The sequence below is a fragment of the Jatropha curcas genome, chromosome 1 (assembly GCF_041381405.1).
Source record: "Jatropha curcas cultivar XTBG-Jc1 chromosome 1, XTBG_Jcur_1.0, whole genome shotgun sequence".
In the NCBI taxonomy this organism is placed as follows: Eukaryota; Viridiplantae; Streptophyta; class Magnoliopsida; order Malpighiales; family Euphorbiaceae; genus Jatropha; species Jatropha curcas.
Window position 1 is genome coordinate 912,009 of NC_143151.1, and position 13,480 is coordinate 925,488.

General features: G+C 33.2%; 2 protein-coding genes across 3 annotated transcripts; one reads left to right on the plus strand and one right to left on the minus strand.

Moving 5' to 3' along the window:
- On the plus strand, window positions 1-7,560 carry CDC48B (cell division cycle 48B). Of its 2 annotated transcripts, none has more exons than XM_012210859.4 (13): window positions 1-310; window positions 526-702; window positions 822-866; window positions 1,161-1,216; window positions 1,307-1,456; window positions 1,682-1,789; window positions 2,376-2,475; window positions 3,159-3,440; window positions 3,541-3,710; window positions 4,978-5,106; window positions 5,508-5,595; window positions 5,713-5,790; window positions 6,869-7,560. In XM_012210859.4, exons 2-13 carry the CDS (start codon window positions 526-528, stop codon window positions 7,331-7,333), a joined length of 1,848 nt encoding a protein of 615 aa, XP_012066249.1. In that variant the 5' UTR covers window positions 1-310; the 3' UTR covers window positions 7,334-7,560. The 2 variants fall into 2 exon arrangements, with proteins under 2 accessions (XP_012066249.1, XP_012066248.1); XM_012210858.4 differs by having other exon boundaries at window positions 2-250.
- A 2,269-nt stretch (window positions 7,561-9,829) lies between these two features.
- On the minus strand, window positions 9,830-11,458 carry LOC105629293 (uncharacterized). Its single transcript, XM_012210857.4, has 2 exons — window positions 10,690-11,458; window positions 9,830-10,444 (listed from the first exon to the last, which is right to left on the minus strand). Exons 1-2 carry the CDS (start codon window positions 10,924-10,926, stop codon window positions 10,088-10,090), a joined length of 594 nt encoding a protein of 197 aa, XP_012066247.1. The 5' UTR covers window positions 10,927-11,458; the 3' UTR covers window positions 9,830-10,087.
- Window positions 11,459-13,480: the final 2,022 nt, after the last annotated feature.

A 13,480-nucleotide genomic window follows, 5' to 3' on the forward strand; every position in this document is an offset into this window, starting at 1 on the left:
AGTTCTTTTTGTAATTTTACAAAATGTGAAGAAAACTGAAACGAAACCGTTTCGTATCTGAAATACGAGAGTCTGCCGCTCTGCTTTTCCTCGACACGGAGGCGCATAAATAAATTCGTCACAACCTGCAACAATATCAGTCACCGGAAATTTCACCGTCGTCGTCTTAGCCTTTCTCCATCTCTCCGTAGTTATCGCCTGAAAGCCATATAAACTGTTATAGCTAATTTTAAATTGATTCAAGTTCCAGGTGAGGATTAGTTTGCTTCTGGTTAATCTCTCTTTATAGCTAAAGGCACTTCACTGTCAGGTATCAGCTAACTGTTTCACATTATCTTGTATGTGTTTAGGGTTTAGCTCTCAACAGTGCTCTTCTAGTTGTATTTGAATTGAACTGACAGTGTTTAATGGAGTTCAACTTGTTTTTCTATAAGAGAAATTTATCAAGTTAATATACTACTTTGGATTTTGGCTGTCAATTTTTTGGGTTCATTATGGTTAAAGATTGTCTTTTCTATCTATCAGATGGAAACACACAGCAGCAGTAGTAGTAATGATATAAATAACACAAATGAAACCGAGAATAAGGAGTGGAGAGCTGAAGAAGCAATTGCTGGGAATAATGCAGCCCTTGAAGCTCTAAGAGAACTCATAACTTTCCCTATTCTTTATCCCAATGAAGCGAAAAGGCTTGGTCTGAAAGTAAGTGAACTATACACACTTTTAACTTGCTGTATTTTTTTTTGGTATGAAAATTGCAAATTTTGGTTCTTGTGCTTTTTGTTTTGGCTTTAATTAACTAATCATTTGTTTTGCTTCAGTGGCCAAGAGGTTTGCTTTTATATGGTCCACCTGGGACTGGAAAGGTATTATTGTGATCTATATTGTCAAAACTCTGAGCAATGTAGGTGTTTTTAGGTGTTTGACCCTGCAAACTAGAAGATAGTTCCTTTATTTTGTTACACAATTGGTTTTCTATTGAAGAAAGCAGAGCCTTGGAGACATACATTTAGATAATGTATATACAGTTTTTAAGTTAAATATTCGTGTGTTTTACAAATTCTGCTCAATTTTGTAATCCAACACCATCTTTTCTGGGTATATGGTGCTGTTCAGTTTTATTTTATTTTATCTTATCTTACTTTGATTTTTAATGCTAGACAAGTTTGGTACGAGCTGTTGTTCGTGAATGTGGTGCACATTTAATTGTCATCAGGTAGTAAATTTACATTAATTCCTTTGTTGTTGTTCTCCAGTAGTTATGCTTAAACTATTGTCATAATTTTCTTGCCAAATGCCCTCCCAGTCCACATTCTGTTCATAAAGCATATGCTGGAGAAAGTGAGAAAATTTTGCGTGAGGCATTTTCAGAGGCAACATCTCATGCACTGTCAGGCAAGCCATCTGTGATTTTCATCGACGAAATAGATGCACTGTGTCCACGTCGTGATTCAAGGTATGGGAGAAAGATGACATCTGTTTGATTTGTTTATATTTATTGGTTTCTGTAATCTTTAATACTATGCTTTCTATAAGATGGAAAAAGAAAAAAAAAAAGCTATTCTTTTACTGGTAACTCTTTCCAGTTTGTCCTTGTTCTCTTTTGGTATATTTTACCTTGATTAGAGTAGGGGGGAAGGTAAAGTCCTCACAGATATTTAAATTAGGCCTTCAAATGCAGACGGGAGCAGGATGTCCGTGTAACCTCTCAACTATCGACTTTGATGGATGCTAATAAACGCTTGTCTACAAGTTCATTGCAAGTTATTGTGGTTACATCAACTAACAGGTTGTTTTCTCACTTTTACTTATTGAGGATCTGTTGTATTAAAGAAACTATCGGATGCAGAGATTTTCTTGTAATTTTTACTTTCTGATGAACTTAGATTTTATATATAAAATTGCTAAGTGAAAAGGTGGTGCCTTTTTGTTCCTTTTAAAGGTTTTCTACTGTACTTGTTATAAGTATATAAATGTTTGATTGTCTGAATTGCCAGTTTGATTTGTGTACTAATCTCTTAAGTTTAATGGCATCAAAATTGTTTCAGTACATTCAATGTTACCTTCTGATGGCATGTTTGAGGGATGGTTAAGAGGCACTAGCTATATTGTGCTACGTATGAAACTGCTTTTGTATATCATGCTTGAGAAATGTGCACCACATGGCATTGTCAAATACTAAGTCCTGTTCTTGTTTCCAATCCTTCTCAAATACGTAGCTAAATTGCTGGAGAACCCATAACTGGGCACTCTAGCTGAACAGTTGTGTGGGTTTAGCTAAGCTTGATTAGTTAGGCCATTTAAATGACTTTTCCATGACTGAACTTAAATGTTTGTTTCCAGTGTGGCTTGTAACAAATTATTTCTCTGTGCAGAGTTGATGCAATTGAACCTGCACTAAGAAGGTCAGGTCGTTTTGATGCTGAAATAGAAGTTACTACTCCTACAGAAGAGGAACGATTACAAATTCTAAAGGTTAAAAAAAATAAAAATTTGTATTTTGATTATGCTAATTATATGGGCCAATTTTGTGGCAACATGCATTAACCTCTTAAGGTTTTTGAATATTATACCATAGTGATTCCATAAAAATGAATATTATACCATAGTTATTCCATAAAAATGAATTTCTACTTCTGCTTCTGTTATGCTTGGAATATGGAAATGTATGAAATTCATTTATGATGGCATATTTGTTATTTTTGTAACCTCATAAAAATTCATTTGCAATTCTCAGGATTCAAATTTATGGAATTTGCTACACCGTTAGCGATTCTACCAAAATAGCAAATGAATTGTCCAACACTTGAATTATATATTGTTTGATTAGGTGAATTGGTAGTAATAACTTTCCTTGTTATTCCCAGTCTTTATCCTTAATTCCCAATATAAATTATAGAAATTCTCGTCTTGGTATATCTACCGAATATAATGATTCAATTACATTTGAATTCCTAACAGAATCCACTAGCAATTTTTTGCAGAATTATTTTTGCAAATGAGATCCACAGTAGAATTTGTTTGGAAATTAAATGAATTATATGCTAATTTAGCTCCAAACATAGCGTACAAGTAACTAGTATTGTTGCTTGTTTCTCTTGGATGAGGACTAATAAGGTAAGAGGTGTAATTTTGTTTTCTGTGTTTATTGTGTTCAGCTATACACTAAAAAACTTCCTTTGGAACGTGATGCTGACTTGCAAGCAATTGCTGCATCTTGTAATGGATATGTTGGGGCTGATCTAGAAGCTTTATGTCGTGAGGCTACAATGTCTGCTCTTAAGTCTTCAGAGGCAAATGAAAATGCTGGTGTGTTTCGCTTGACAATGGAAGACTGGAAGCGTGCAAGATCTGTGGTGGGGCCCAGCATAACAAGAGGTGTGACTGTGGAAGTCCCCAAGGTTTCTTGGGAAGATATTGGTGGACTGAAGGATTTGAAGGTCTATATATATTTGTTTTATGTCTAGACTCTTGCCGAATATTAGTGATGCATGCTTGTATATGACAGATTTGAAGTTTGTTACTATATTTTGTTGACAGAAAAAGCTCCAACAAGCTGTTGAGTGGCCTATTAAACATTCTGCTGCATTTTCAAGGATGGGTATATCACCTATTCGTGGTGTTCTCCTACATGGACCCCCGGGATGCTCAAAAACTACTCTTGCTAAAGCTGCAGCTAATGCTGCCCAAGGTTCATTTTTCTCCTTGAGGTATGGTCTTCTTCTAGCCTTAAAATGGAGCTTCACCATAATAGTCTTGGTTGGGTTGCATCAGAAAAAGAATACTTCCGTCAACGCAGATGTTTTTAATCATGAGAATTCAGCAATATTCCACAATTAATGATTCTTGCATGGAAGAACATCGGGGCCTGTTTAAATACTGATGATTGAACTTTGGTCATATCTTATCTAAAAATTCTGTGGTTCAAGGAAAAAATAATTTTGGGAGTTGATTTTTGTTTGCTCCAAGTAGAACCATTAGTTCGGCCCTGAATATCATATCTTGCATTCATGGGTTGATTTTTGCACCCTTTTTCCCCTTTTGGCTTGGTTTTTCCTCCTGATTAGGAACACTTCTATGAACGCGATGGTTAGTACTTTAGTACGAAAGTTACAAGCTATTCTGTTCAGGGTAACAAATCCTATTGTATGCTGAACGATGCTAGTCTTGTAGAAAAACTAACGAGGTAGGTAATCTATTCTATATTAATGCACCCAACAAAGTCGATCCTAGCAAAAGATCTGGCTAATCAATGAATACAAGAGGCCACTGTATAGAAAATATGAGAGCTTTCCTAATTGAATTTGAATGGCAGTTGGACCTTGTATTGGTTTTTTAACCATTCTATCATATTAAATAATACACCTTATTTCTTTCTAGACCAACTAATAGCCATTTTAGGATTGAGTTCAGAGTTGTTTTTTCGAAAATGCATTTTGAATTTTTTATATATTATGTATTTTTTTTTTTTTCAAATGCTTTTGGAAAACCATGGTTTAGGTAAACCTGATGTAGACTGGAAGCGAAATGGTGAATCATCTCATGCAAAAAGGTTTAGCTTTTTGCTAAGCCTTAAATAGTGCAAACACAGTTGGCCAGAAACAGTCCAACCACCAACACCAAACATACACTAACTATCACACTAAGAATTAATATCTTTTTTTAAGAATTCTAAGCACAAGAGACCCACAATGGTGTTGATTTGAATGCTTAAATTTTGTTTTTCATCTCTCTTCTGTGTTCTGTTGTCTTTTTTGAGGATAAAAGTGCTTGCCTTGACATATAAGTGCCTTTTGATATATGTTGTTTTGACCATGTTATTAAACTGCTAGAGACTTGATATTCTATGCTCACATCATCTGAGGTTTTTGTCGTCTGTTATTCTCATTGTTCTTAAGAATTCAGCTTCTGACTTTGTCAAACCCAGACAGATATGTGTCATTCTTACTTCTTGAGTACTTAGAAACTGTAAATCAGTGGTGCAGAATTATATTCGATGTATGTTGGAGAGGGTGAAGCATTGTTGAGAAATACATTTCAAAGAGCTCGCCTTGCAGCTCCAAGCATAATATTCTTTGATGAGGCTGATGTTGTAGCTGCAAAACGGTTAGTATGTTTTCTGTTTGTCAATAATTGTTCTGTGTGATTCTGTGTTTGTCTGTTTTGAGAGAAGTGACATTAGTAATGAGAATTATTTGGTTACCAGAATCACTTGAAAAAGTGATTTGAGATGTAACATTCACTTGTTTAGTTTCCATGGGAATTTACATTTCTTGGGTTTTTTAACTACTGCCCAACTCCATATTCCCATGTAGTGCTTACGTGGGCTTGTGATTTCCATCCTTGAATGGAAATGTTATACTGCTTTGGGAGTAGGAGAAACAGAACTCTGACCTATGCTATCATAGGCATTTGCTGAAATAAGTGGAATTTTCTCTTCATCCATTTAGGAATTGGGGTTTCTGAAGTCTTAACTCATTCTGAAAAGTCCTTTTGTTCAATGGCAGGGGTGGTAGTTCAAGTAATAGTACCACAGTAGGAGAGAGGCTTCTATCTACTTTATTAACTGAAATGGATGGTCTGGAACAAGCTAAGGTAAGCACTCATTACATGATTAAGCTTTCTATTCAACTTGAAACTATATGTGTGAGAAGTTGGATATGAATATCTACCTTGATTCTTATAATCTGAATGATTGTTCGAATCTATTAGGGAATCCTTGTATTAGCTGCCACAAATCGTCCTCATGCAATTGATGCTGCACTTATGCGTCCGGGACGCTTTGATTTAGTAAGAACTCTGACTTCTCTACTTCTCATATCCTTGGTGATTGCAGTAGACACAAACTTTATTTATCCTTTATTTTTCTCTCTGTAGTCTTGAAAATGAAAAAACAAGGCCAAATGATGGAAAAAAAAAGATCCAAATGTTGCCTACTTATTTGTGACTTCAATTGATTCTCATAAAATTTTCAATTTTCCCCTAAATTGAAAACTTAGTTGCAACTCTACTGAACAGGTCAAAATTGGAAAAAGAAAAATATTTTTGATTTTAAATAAATAAGTTCATATACATCATTTCTTTTTCTTTCACCACCTTTCCCTTTTCTCCTTGTCCCCCATCCTTCCTGCTCACACTTGGGTATTGGTACAAATAGAAGTTTGTATTTAGAACTTGAAATGGATTGATTTACAAGTAAAGCTTCTGCAAACATGAAGAAAGCCTCACTTTATAGGGTTTGAATTGCATTTCCACTGCCTTTCAACCATAGGTACTTGTAGACTCAAAAGTAATCTGCAATCCAAGTAATAGTAGACTTCTCAAATATCCCTATCTTAATTGACCGCTGGATTAATTAGGATTTTAATCAATCTTCAAACACAAGTAAATCGACTTTGAGTCAGAAATCATAGCTTACATCCTCACAAAACTATAAAATTACTGAATTATGAACAACAGCCCCATCCTTGTACTTTGAATGGTATTTTGCCAAAATCATTTATATAATTCTCATATGGAGTTCCCTTATTGACTATTGTTCCTCTTCCATCTAGTCCAATAAAAGGTAAAATTACTGCATATTGTTTCATAAGACTATAAATATTGATTAAGACATGGCTATTAAGACTGAAATATAATTTTTCTTTGATCAACTGTAAAAAAAGTTCTATAAAATTCACTAAAATATAAAAAAGTTCCTGACAAAGCTAACAGTGATTTTCGAAAAGAAAAGATGAAAATGATCTGTATTGAAATGGTCCAAGACTTTTTCATGCCCTTGGTTGTTTTACAGTGGTAGGAAATAAAGTTCAAGATATTAACTTGCAGCTATAGAACCGTGTTTTAAGTTAGTTTTATGAACTTGTAGGTGCTTTATGTACCACCACCAGATTTAGAGGCTCGGTATGAGATACTTTCTGTTCATACACGTAACATGAAGATAAGTAACGATGTTGACCTGAGAAGCATAGCAGAAGATACAGAACTCTTCACAGGAGCTGAACTAGAAGGTCTTTGTCGGGAAGCTGGAATTGTAGCTCTGAGGGAAGACATATCTGCAACTGTTGTGTGCAACCGTCATTTCCAGACTGTGAAGCAATCGCTGAATCCAGCATTAACTCCAGCAGATATTGAAAAGTATTCATCATTTATGAAACCCCAGATAAGGTCTTCTAGCCGGATTGAATCTAATGGAACAGACACAAGCAAGCGCAACTTGTCTGGTATAGCGCTTTCAGTTAAAATTGGTGTTTTGAGCTTTGTATTTCTTGCTGCTGCCAAATATTTCCTCATGTATACGAATAAAACTAGACATGGCCTATCAGCAACCTAACAAAGCCGCTTTTAAGTGCTTACATAGGTTCATGTCACATGTAGGTTTGTGCTATTTTTCAAAGCACCCAGTTCATGTCCATATAAACTGGGTCTGGGCAAAACATCATAATATTTAAGGTATGTAAAATTTTCGCAACATCATAGTATTTAAGGTATGTGATATTTCCAACTTCAAGATAGATATAAAATTTTACATTAATTTTACCAACTTAGAATTTTGAAAGACTTGAATGTGATTCGTGTTCATCTCTACTGCCATCTTCAGTCCTAAAATCACAGCTTAGCATTAGGCTACTTTTTTGGAAAAAGTTACAGGTTAGGTTGAAGGAATAGGATGAGATCTCTCCTTTAGGCAAAACAAAAATCTCTAGATGATCCTACACCATCATGACCATGTTTGCGTACCATGTTGCATGGAAACGGAAAAATATGGAATAAGAAAATGATATTTAAAATATAATTTTACATGGGAAACATCGTGGAAACGTGAAAATGAAATAGGAAAACGATATTTAAATATAATTTTACATGAGAAATAATGAAATAAGAAAACAATATTTAAATACAATTTTACATGAGAAATATTTTCGAAACGACGAAAATGCCTATGACTAAGAGTTTTTATACATCATAATTTGCCAATTTTCAGTGAAAAGCACATCGTTATTGGGGAGATTTTCAAAAAATTCCTCGCTATACAAGATAAGATGATCTACGAGACAATTTGTAGCCTGTTCACAGGCCGGGCTTGGGGTTGAAAAATGTCAAATTTTCCAGAAATTCAGCCGGCGCTATTCTTCACAAATTGAAGTCCACAGCCCAGCCGGTGAACAAATGCTTGATCTTTCACTGCCATTTGTGATGTATAGCGAATGTCGAGTTCTTGAATTATTAGAGCCCATTTTGCTAATCTGCCATAAAGAAAAGCTTAAGGATATGACTGACAAGACCAAACATTTTGCTAATATCTCAATTTCTTGGTAGCAAATATTAATAATTTAATACCAAATACATTTTGTATTGATGGATAGCTCACCTCGGGCTAAGTTAATCTAGATTTACTTACTTAAATTGGATTTATGGTCTTACCAATAGATTAAATCAATGAAAATATAATTTTTATTGATACAAATGTATTTTTAACCATATACTAGAGGGAAAAAAAAAAAAGATAAAATAAGAATAATTTTTATAAAATTTTTAATTTTATTAATTTGATTCACACGTGGAGCCATAAATTCGATATAGGTAATTGTTTTGGAAGGTGACAACGTGTACTGTCCTTTGTCCTTTGAAAACATTGTTGCACATCTCATTCCTTCAAAAGGAGTACTTTTTTTTCATCAACCTACTGAAATGGTTGACATCAACCAACCAAGTTGAGGATGAACTAATCTTGAAGTTACACTTAATAAATTAATAATTAATCATCGAAACAAGAACTAAAATTAGAAAGTTTCCGCTCAAATACTATCTCGATTATAATTCTTATCGAAACCTTTTGAATTGACTTAATTTTTAATCCAACAAAATTCTAAACATTTTAGTTAATGTTAATGATCAATTAAAAACTAATTTGGTTCTAAATGGTATTAATTAATTTAACACCAAAAACTCTGGAGGAGGTAGAGTTGAAAAGTTAAAAACATAAAAACCAAAAGCTCTGTCAATCGTACAAAAGATTTTATAAAGCCATAAAAGCGGAAGGTGAGAGTGGGAAGAAACTCTCTAAAGTACTAAAACTGTCACATTAAAACCCCACCGTGCGTGTCAGAAGAAGATTAAAGAGCAGCATGCAATGCAATGCATGGAGCCCAAGAAACTAGCACAGATCCCTATGCATCAGATTTATAGTATTTTTGTGGCTTTCCTTACACCCACTTCACTTCACCGATTCACAATCTCGTCTTCACTGTATTGTAGTTTCCCAATATTGGTTTTCTTTCTTTACTTTGTCTTGAAATGATGAAACCATAGAGAACCCTGAATTTCTAGTTATAATCTAAATCATCATTCAACCATACATGTACTTTGATAATAACTTCTTTTCTTTCACTTGGGTTCTCATCAAAATTACAAGAAGTGTAAATAGTGAAATGCAGGAGGATTTGCCTAAAGATGTTTTCTTTAAACAAAAAAAAAAAAAAAAAAAAATGAAGAAGAAGAGAAGAAGAAAGCAATTGTTTTGAGGGTTCAAATCCAAAAAGTCATGCTTATTAAATTATATTCTTCACTTGTACCGATAATGTTTTTAGCTCTTTTATTTCGGTGTTAAGAGGAACCAGACAAATTCATCCCGAACTTAGTAGTTAAATTCTACTGCGATGAAAATACTGTAAGGAAAGTCCTGCAGAAAAATAGCTCGACTCCATGATACTAATTAAAAAGATTAACACTCTCTAATTATATTAATTTATATATTTTAACTAATATGGCGCTCTAATTTTATTTAAATGCGAGCCATTATTATTGCGACTTCGAGATAAAGAAATGATTAAGAAAATTAGAATCTATTTAATTACAGCAAGCAGTTATAAATACAAGCAACAACTTCCATAGATGCTATTTACTTTCTTTGATAATTACATCATCATCATAAAAAAAAAAGAAAGAAAAGAAAAAAACATGACTAGCTTAAAATCTTTATATATATATAAACCACAATCATTAATTCCTCCATCCAAAGTCACCATATTTTGCCACTTCTGCATAATTCTTCTCTATTCCATGTTCAAAATTAACATAATTAAAATTAGTTCAAGAGGCTTAAAGTATCGAGTGACTTAGTAGTAGAAGAAGGAGAGATTTTAGGCTGTGGGGCTTGATGGGTGGAAGGAAGGGAATGAACATACTTGCAATTAGGGCAAGAAGGTGAGGTTCTTGACAGAATTACAAGAAGATGGCAGTTCAAGCAAGCTAATGCCACCATATTATTATTATTAGTTCTTGATTGTGATTTTTGACCATTCTTTTTCTTTGAGCCTTCAAGAATGGTGAGATGTTGATTAGAGAATGGTGAAATGTTGAGTTCAAGGTCCACCTTTTGGTCCTTTGGCCAGTCCCAACTCCTCTTCAATGTCTTTCTGTTCAGATAATACACTCTACCTGTCTGCAAAACAATAATTAGTATTAATAGTTACATTATAAATAAATAATGCCCACATATACCAAACTTTTAACTACGAAACTGTATAAATTAGGTACAATAAGAGTTATTGTAAAGGTTTTAGCTACTTTGGAAATTCTATTTTCTCTATAACATCTAGCTAGTTTCTTTAGAAAGGTCAGAGAAGATAAAATCACAGAGACACATATATGCAAAGAAATATTTAAATAAGGAAAAGAGAGAGAGACTTCAAGATCAAGGCATTGCTCCCAATCAAGAGGAAGAGGATCTTTAACATGAAGATCAACGCTTGTTTGGATAGGGAAAGGCATTCCATTGTTATTACTACTCTTGAGCAAGTGATGCTCTGATAAAAACTTCCTCTTCTTGCTGCTTGAACTAGAAGAAGAAACATTATTTTCAGATTCTGAAGATGAACTATTTGAAACACGAGTTGGAGCCAAAGATAACTCAGTAAGCCCCATAACCCAAATAAACCCTTTTGATCTTCAACTTTTCAGTATATAAACATTTTATTTGCAGTTTGAAAAGAAGAGAAAAAAGAAAAGAAAAGAAGAAAGACCCAACAGAGAAAATTTTGTAAGGAAAAAGGAAGTGTAATGAAGAACAAGAACAACTAGAATTCCTAAATTCTTTGGAATTGCTAGGCTCATGCAAGAGAGTTGTGACTACTTAAGAGGGTTCTTAAATTGGGTTCATCAAACCCATTAAAAGGAGGGCCATGCATTTAAGGTGGCAAGTAGATAACACTTTAATGCCTCCCAAAAATCCCCTTCTACTACAAACAAACATTAACACATTGAAACCTAATCCTACACAACACACAACCTCTCAATTACCAACTTCTCTTCCCTTCTCATCAATTCAGTTCAGTTCAATTCAATTCTTCTTTTCAGTTTAATATTAATTTCTTAGTCAATACTCTCACTGTTCTACTTTAATAGTAACAAATAGATATTTTACATTGTTTCACCTTAAGTGCTCGTTTATGATTTTGAAAATATATTAAACTTTTTTTTTTTCAATTTTGCCCATATTGAATGTATTTCTCATACCATCTTCTTCTGATTAATTCACAACATAAGATTCAAATTAAAAATTCAGTACACCCGACCTAATTGCCAGATCAACTTTCTTGTGGTTTATTAATTTCTACACATCAAATTAATTTCAACTTATTAATTTTAATAGCTTTCATGCCATCGCAGCTATGAGATGCGTAAGATTATCTCTTACATGAGAGGTACGTGAGGTTAGCTTTGTTGCATTATTTATGATTCTTTAAAATAAATATTTAAATAAAATCATCACATTAAAATGATTTATATTTTATAATGAAAGGAATACAGAACAAAAAAAATATTAATAATTATTAAATTTAACGGAACGGAAGGAGTGCAATATCTAGCAGGGTTTGTGGGAAACCAACAGATTGATGCCAAGTCAGAATAGGGAACCCCAGTTTATGAGTGCACCGAAACACAGAAAGTTTCTGACTAGGCAACTAATTTTGTATTCGTCTTGTGGGTGAAAGCATTGATTGCCTTTTATCCTAACCCTAATTTGCAGTAAATAAGGAAGCTGAAGAGACTGCTATATATACGTACATCATGCAATATGGTATATTACGTACGCATTTCTTTGTTTCTGTCCGACACAAAAATAAATATATTATATATTATATTTTATAGGTTCCAATAGTAAATTATCCTCATCGTTATGACGGTCCATTAATAGAACAAGTCATCTAAGCATAACATTTTTAATGTCTAGCTAAGTTAGTGATTTGAAATTTCTATCCCTCTTTTAATTTTTTTTTTTCCAAAAATGTTTCCAAAATACACTATGTTATGCATTTTGCTTAGTATTTGTTCATATGAAATTGGAAAGTCATTATCTAACAAACCCTCTAACTTTTCAAATTTTACTAGTTCAAATTCTTCATTAACCGTGAAGAGCATAGTTACTGCAAGAAAAAAAAAAATCTTCTTCAAAAGAATTTATCTTTTGTTTCATAAAATTAAAATATCATTTTTTTTTTCTAAATCTAATTAAATCGATCAGTCAGGTTTGGATTTTTTTTTTGTTTGGTAAAATTAATTTATTTTCTATAACTGAATCAAAAACTAAAATCGAACCTAAAATTATAAATCAAAACTGAATTGATTAAAGCTGACACATCTCCATCAATTTTAAATTCGTGACCTATAGACATGAGTTTATAAGTGAATGAATGTTAAAACGCACTTTGTATGAAATTGATTGGCTTATACTAGGTCTACTGCTCATTCAATTATACTCTTTTAGTTATTCTATTGTTAATTAATTTAGGATTCACTTCTCAAGACATATGATTTTATGTTTCTGGTAATCTCCTATTGTAACATTGTAAGAGACTAAGTCGACATAGCTCCGATTGCTCATGTTAATCATATCGTTAAAGCTTCTTATATTGATAGTTATCCGAAATTCTCTACCAATGCAACGATGATACTTCTGACTATTCACCGGGAAAAAAAGGACAAAACAATAATAATTTTTTAAGAAAAACTTTAGAGATTAACTTGGTATACATACGAGACTACCTGCATAGCAAGCATAGGCAAAGTCTTACCCTAACATAAAATAGACTGTATTAATTTACATTTTTCAAGTCAATTATGTGAACTTTCTGTTGATTTTACATTTTTCAAGTGGAGTTTGCACTATGAAGGATCTACTAGCAAAAGAGATTCTTGGGACAAGATATAAGATTGGAAGACTATTTGAAACACCAAAGTTGAAAATTGAGCTCTAGCTTACTTATGAACATCCCTATTGAAACTTTGTCACCCACAAATATATATAACATACGATTGAATATAAATGTAAAAAATTTCAAGAGCTCAAAAATCTAAATTAGACCCATAAAATAAGGGTAACCCTTTAAGAAATTCCTTATACCCTACATGAGAAATACGATATGAGACTTCGATTGATCAAACTCAGGTTATAAGTAGGACCAAAATATCAGTAGTT

Coding starts and splice junctions, on each gene's coding strand:
- CDC48B (XM_012210859.4), top strand. CDS start 526: ATGGAAACACACAGCAGCAGTAGTAGTAATGATATAAATAACACAAAT. Junction 1,217..1,306: donor GCACATTTAATTGTCATCAG/GTAGTAAATTTA, acceptor ATGCCCTCCCAG/TCCACATTCTGTTCATAAAG. Junction 3,441..3,540: donor GTGGACTGAAGGATTTGAAG/GTCTATATATAT, acceptor TTTTGTTGACAG/AAAAAGCTCCAACAAGCTGT.
- LOC105629293 (XM_012210857.4), bottom strand. CDS start 10,926: ATGGGGCTTACTGAGTTATCTTTGGCTCCAACTCGTGTTTCAAATAGT. Junction 10,445..10,689: donor AGCAATGCCTTGATCTTGAA/GTCTCTCTCTCT, acceptor ATTGTTTTGCAG/ACAGGTAGAGTGTATTATCT.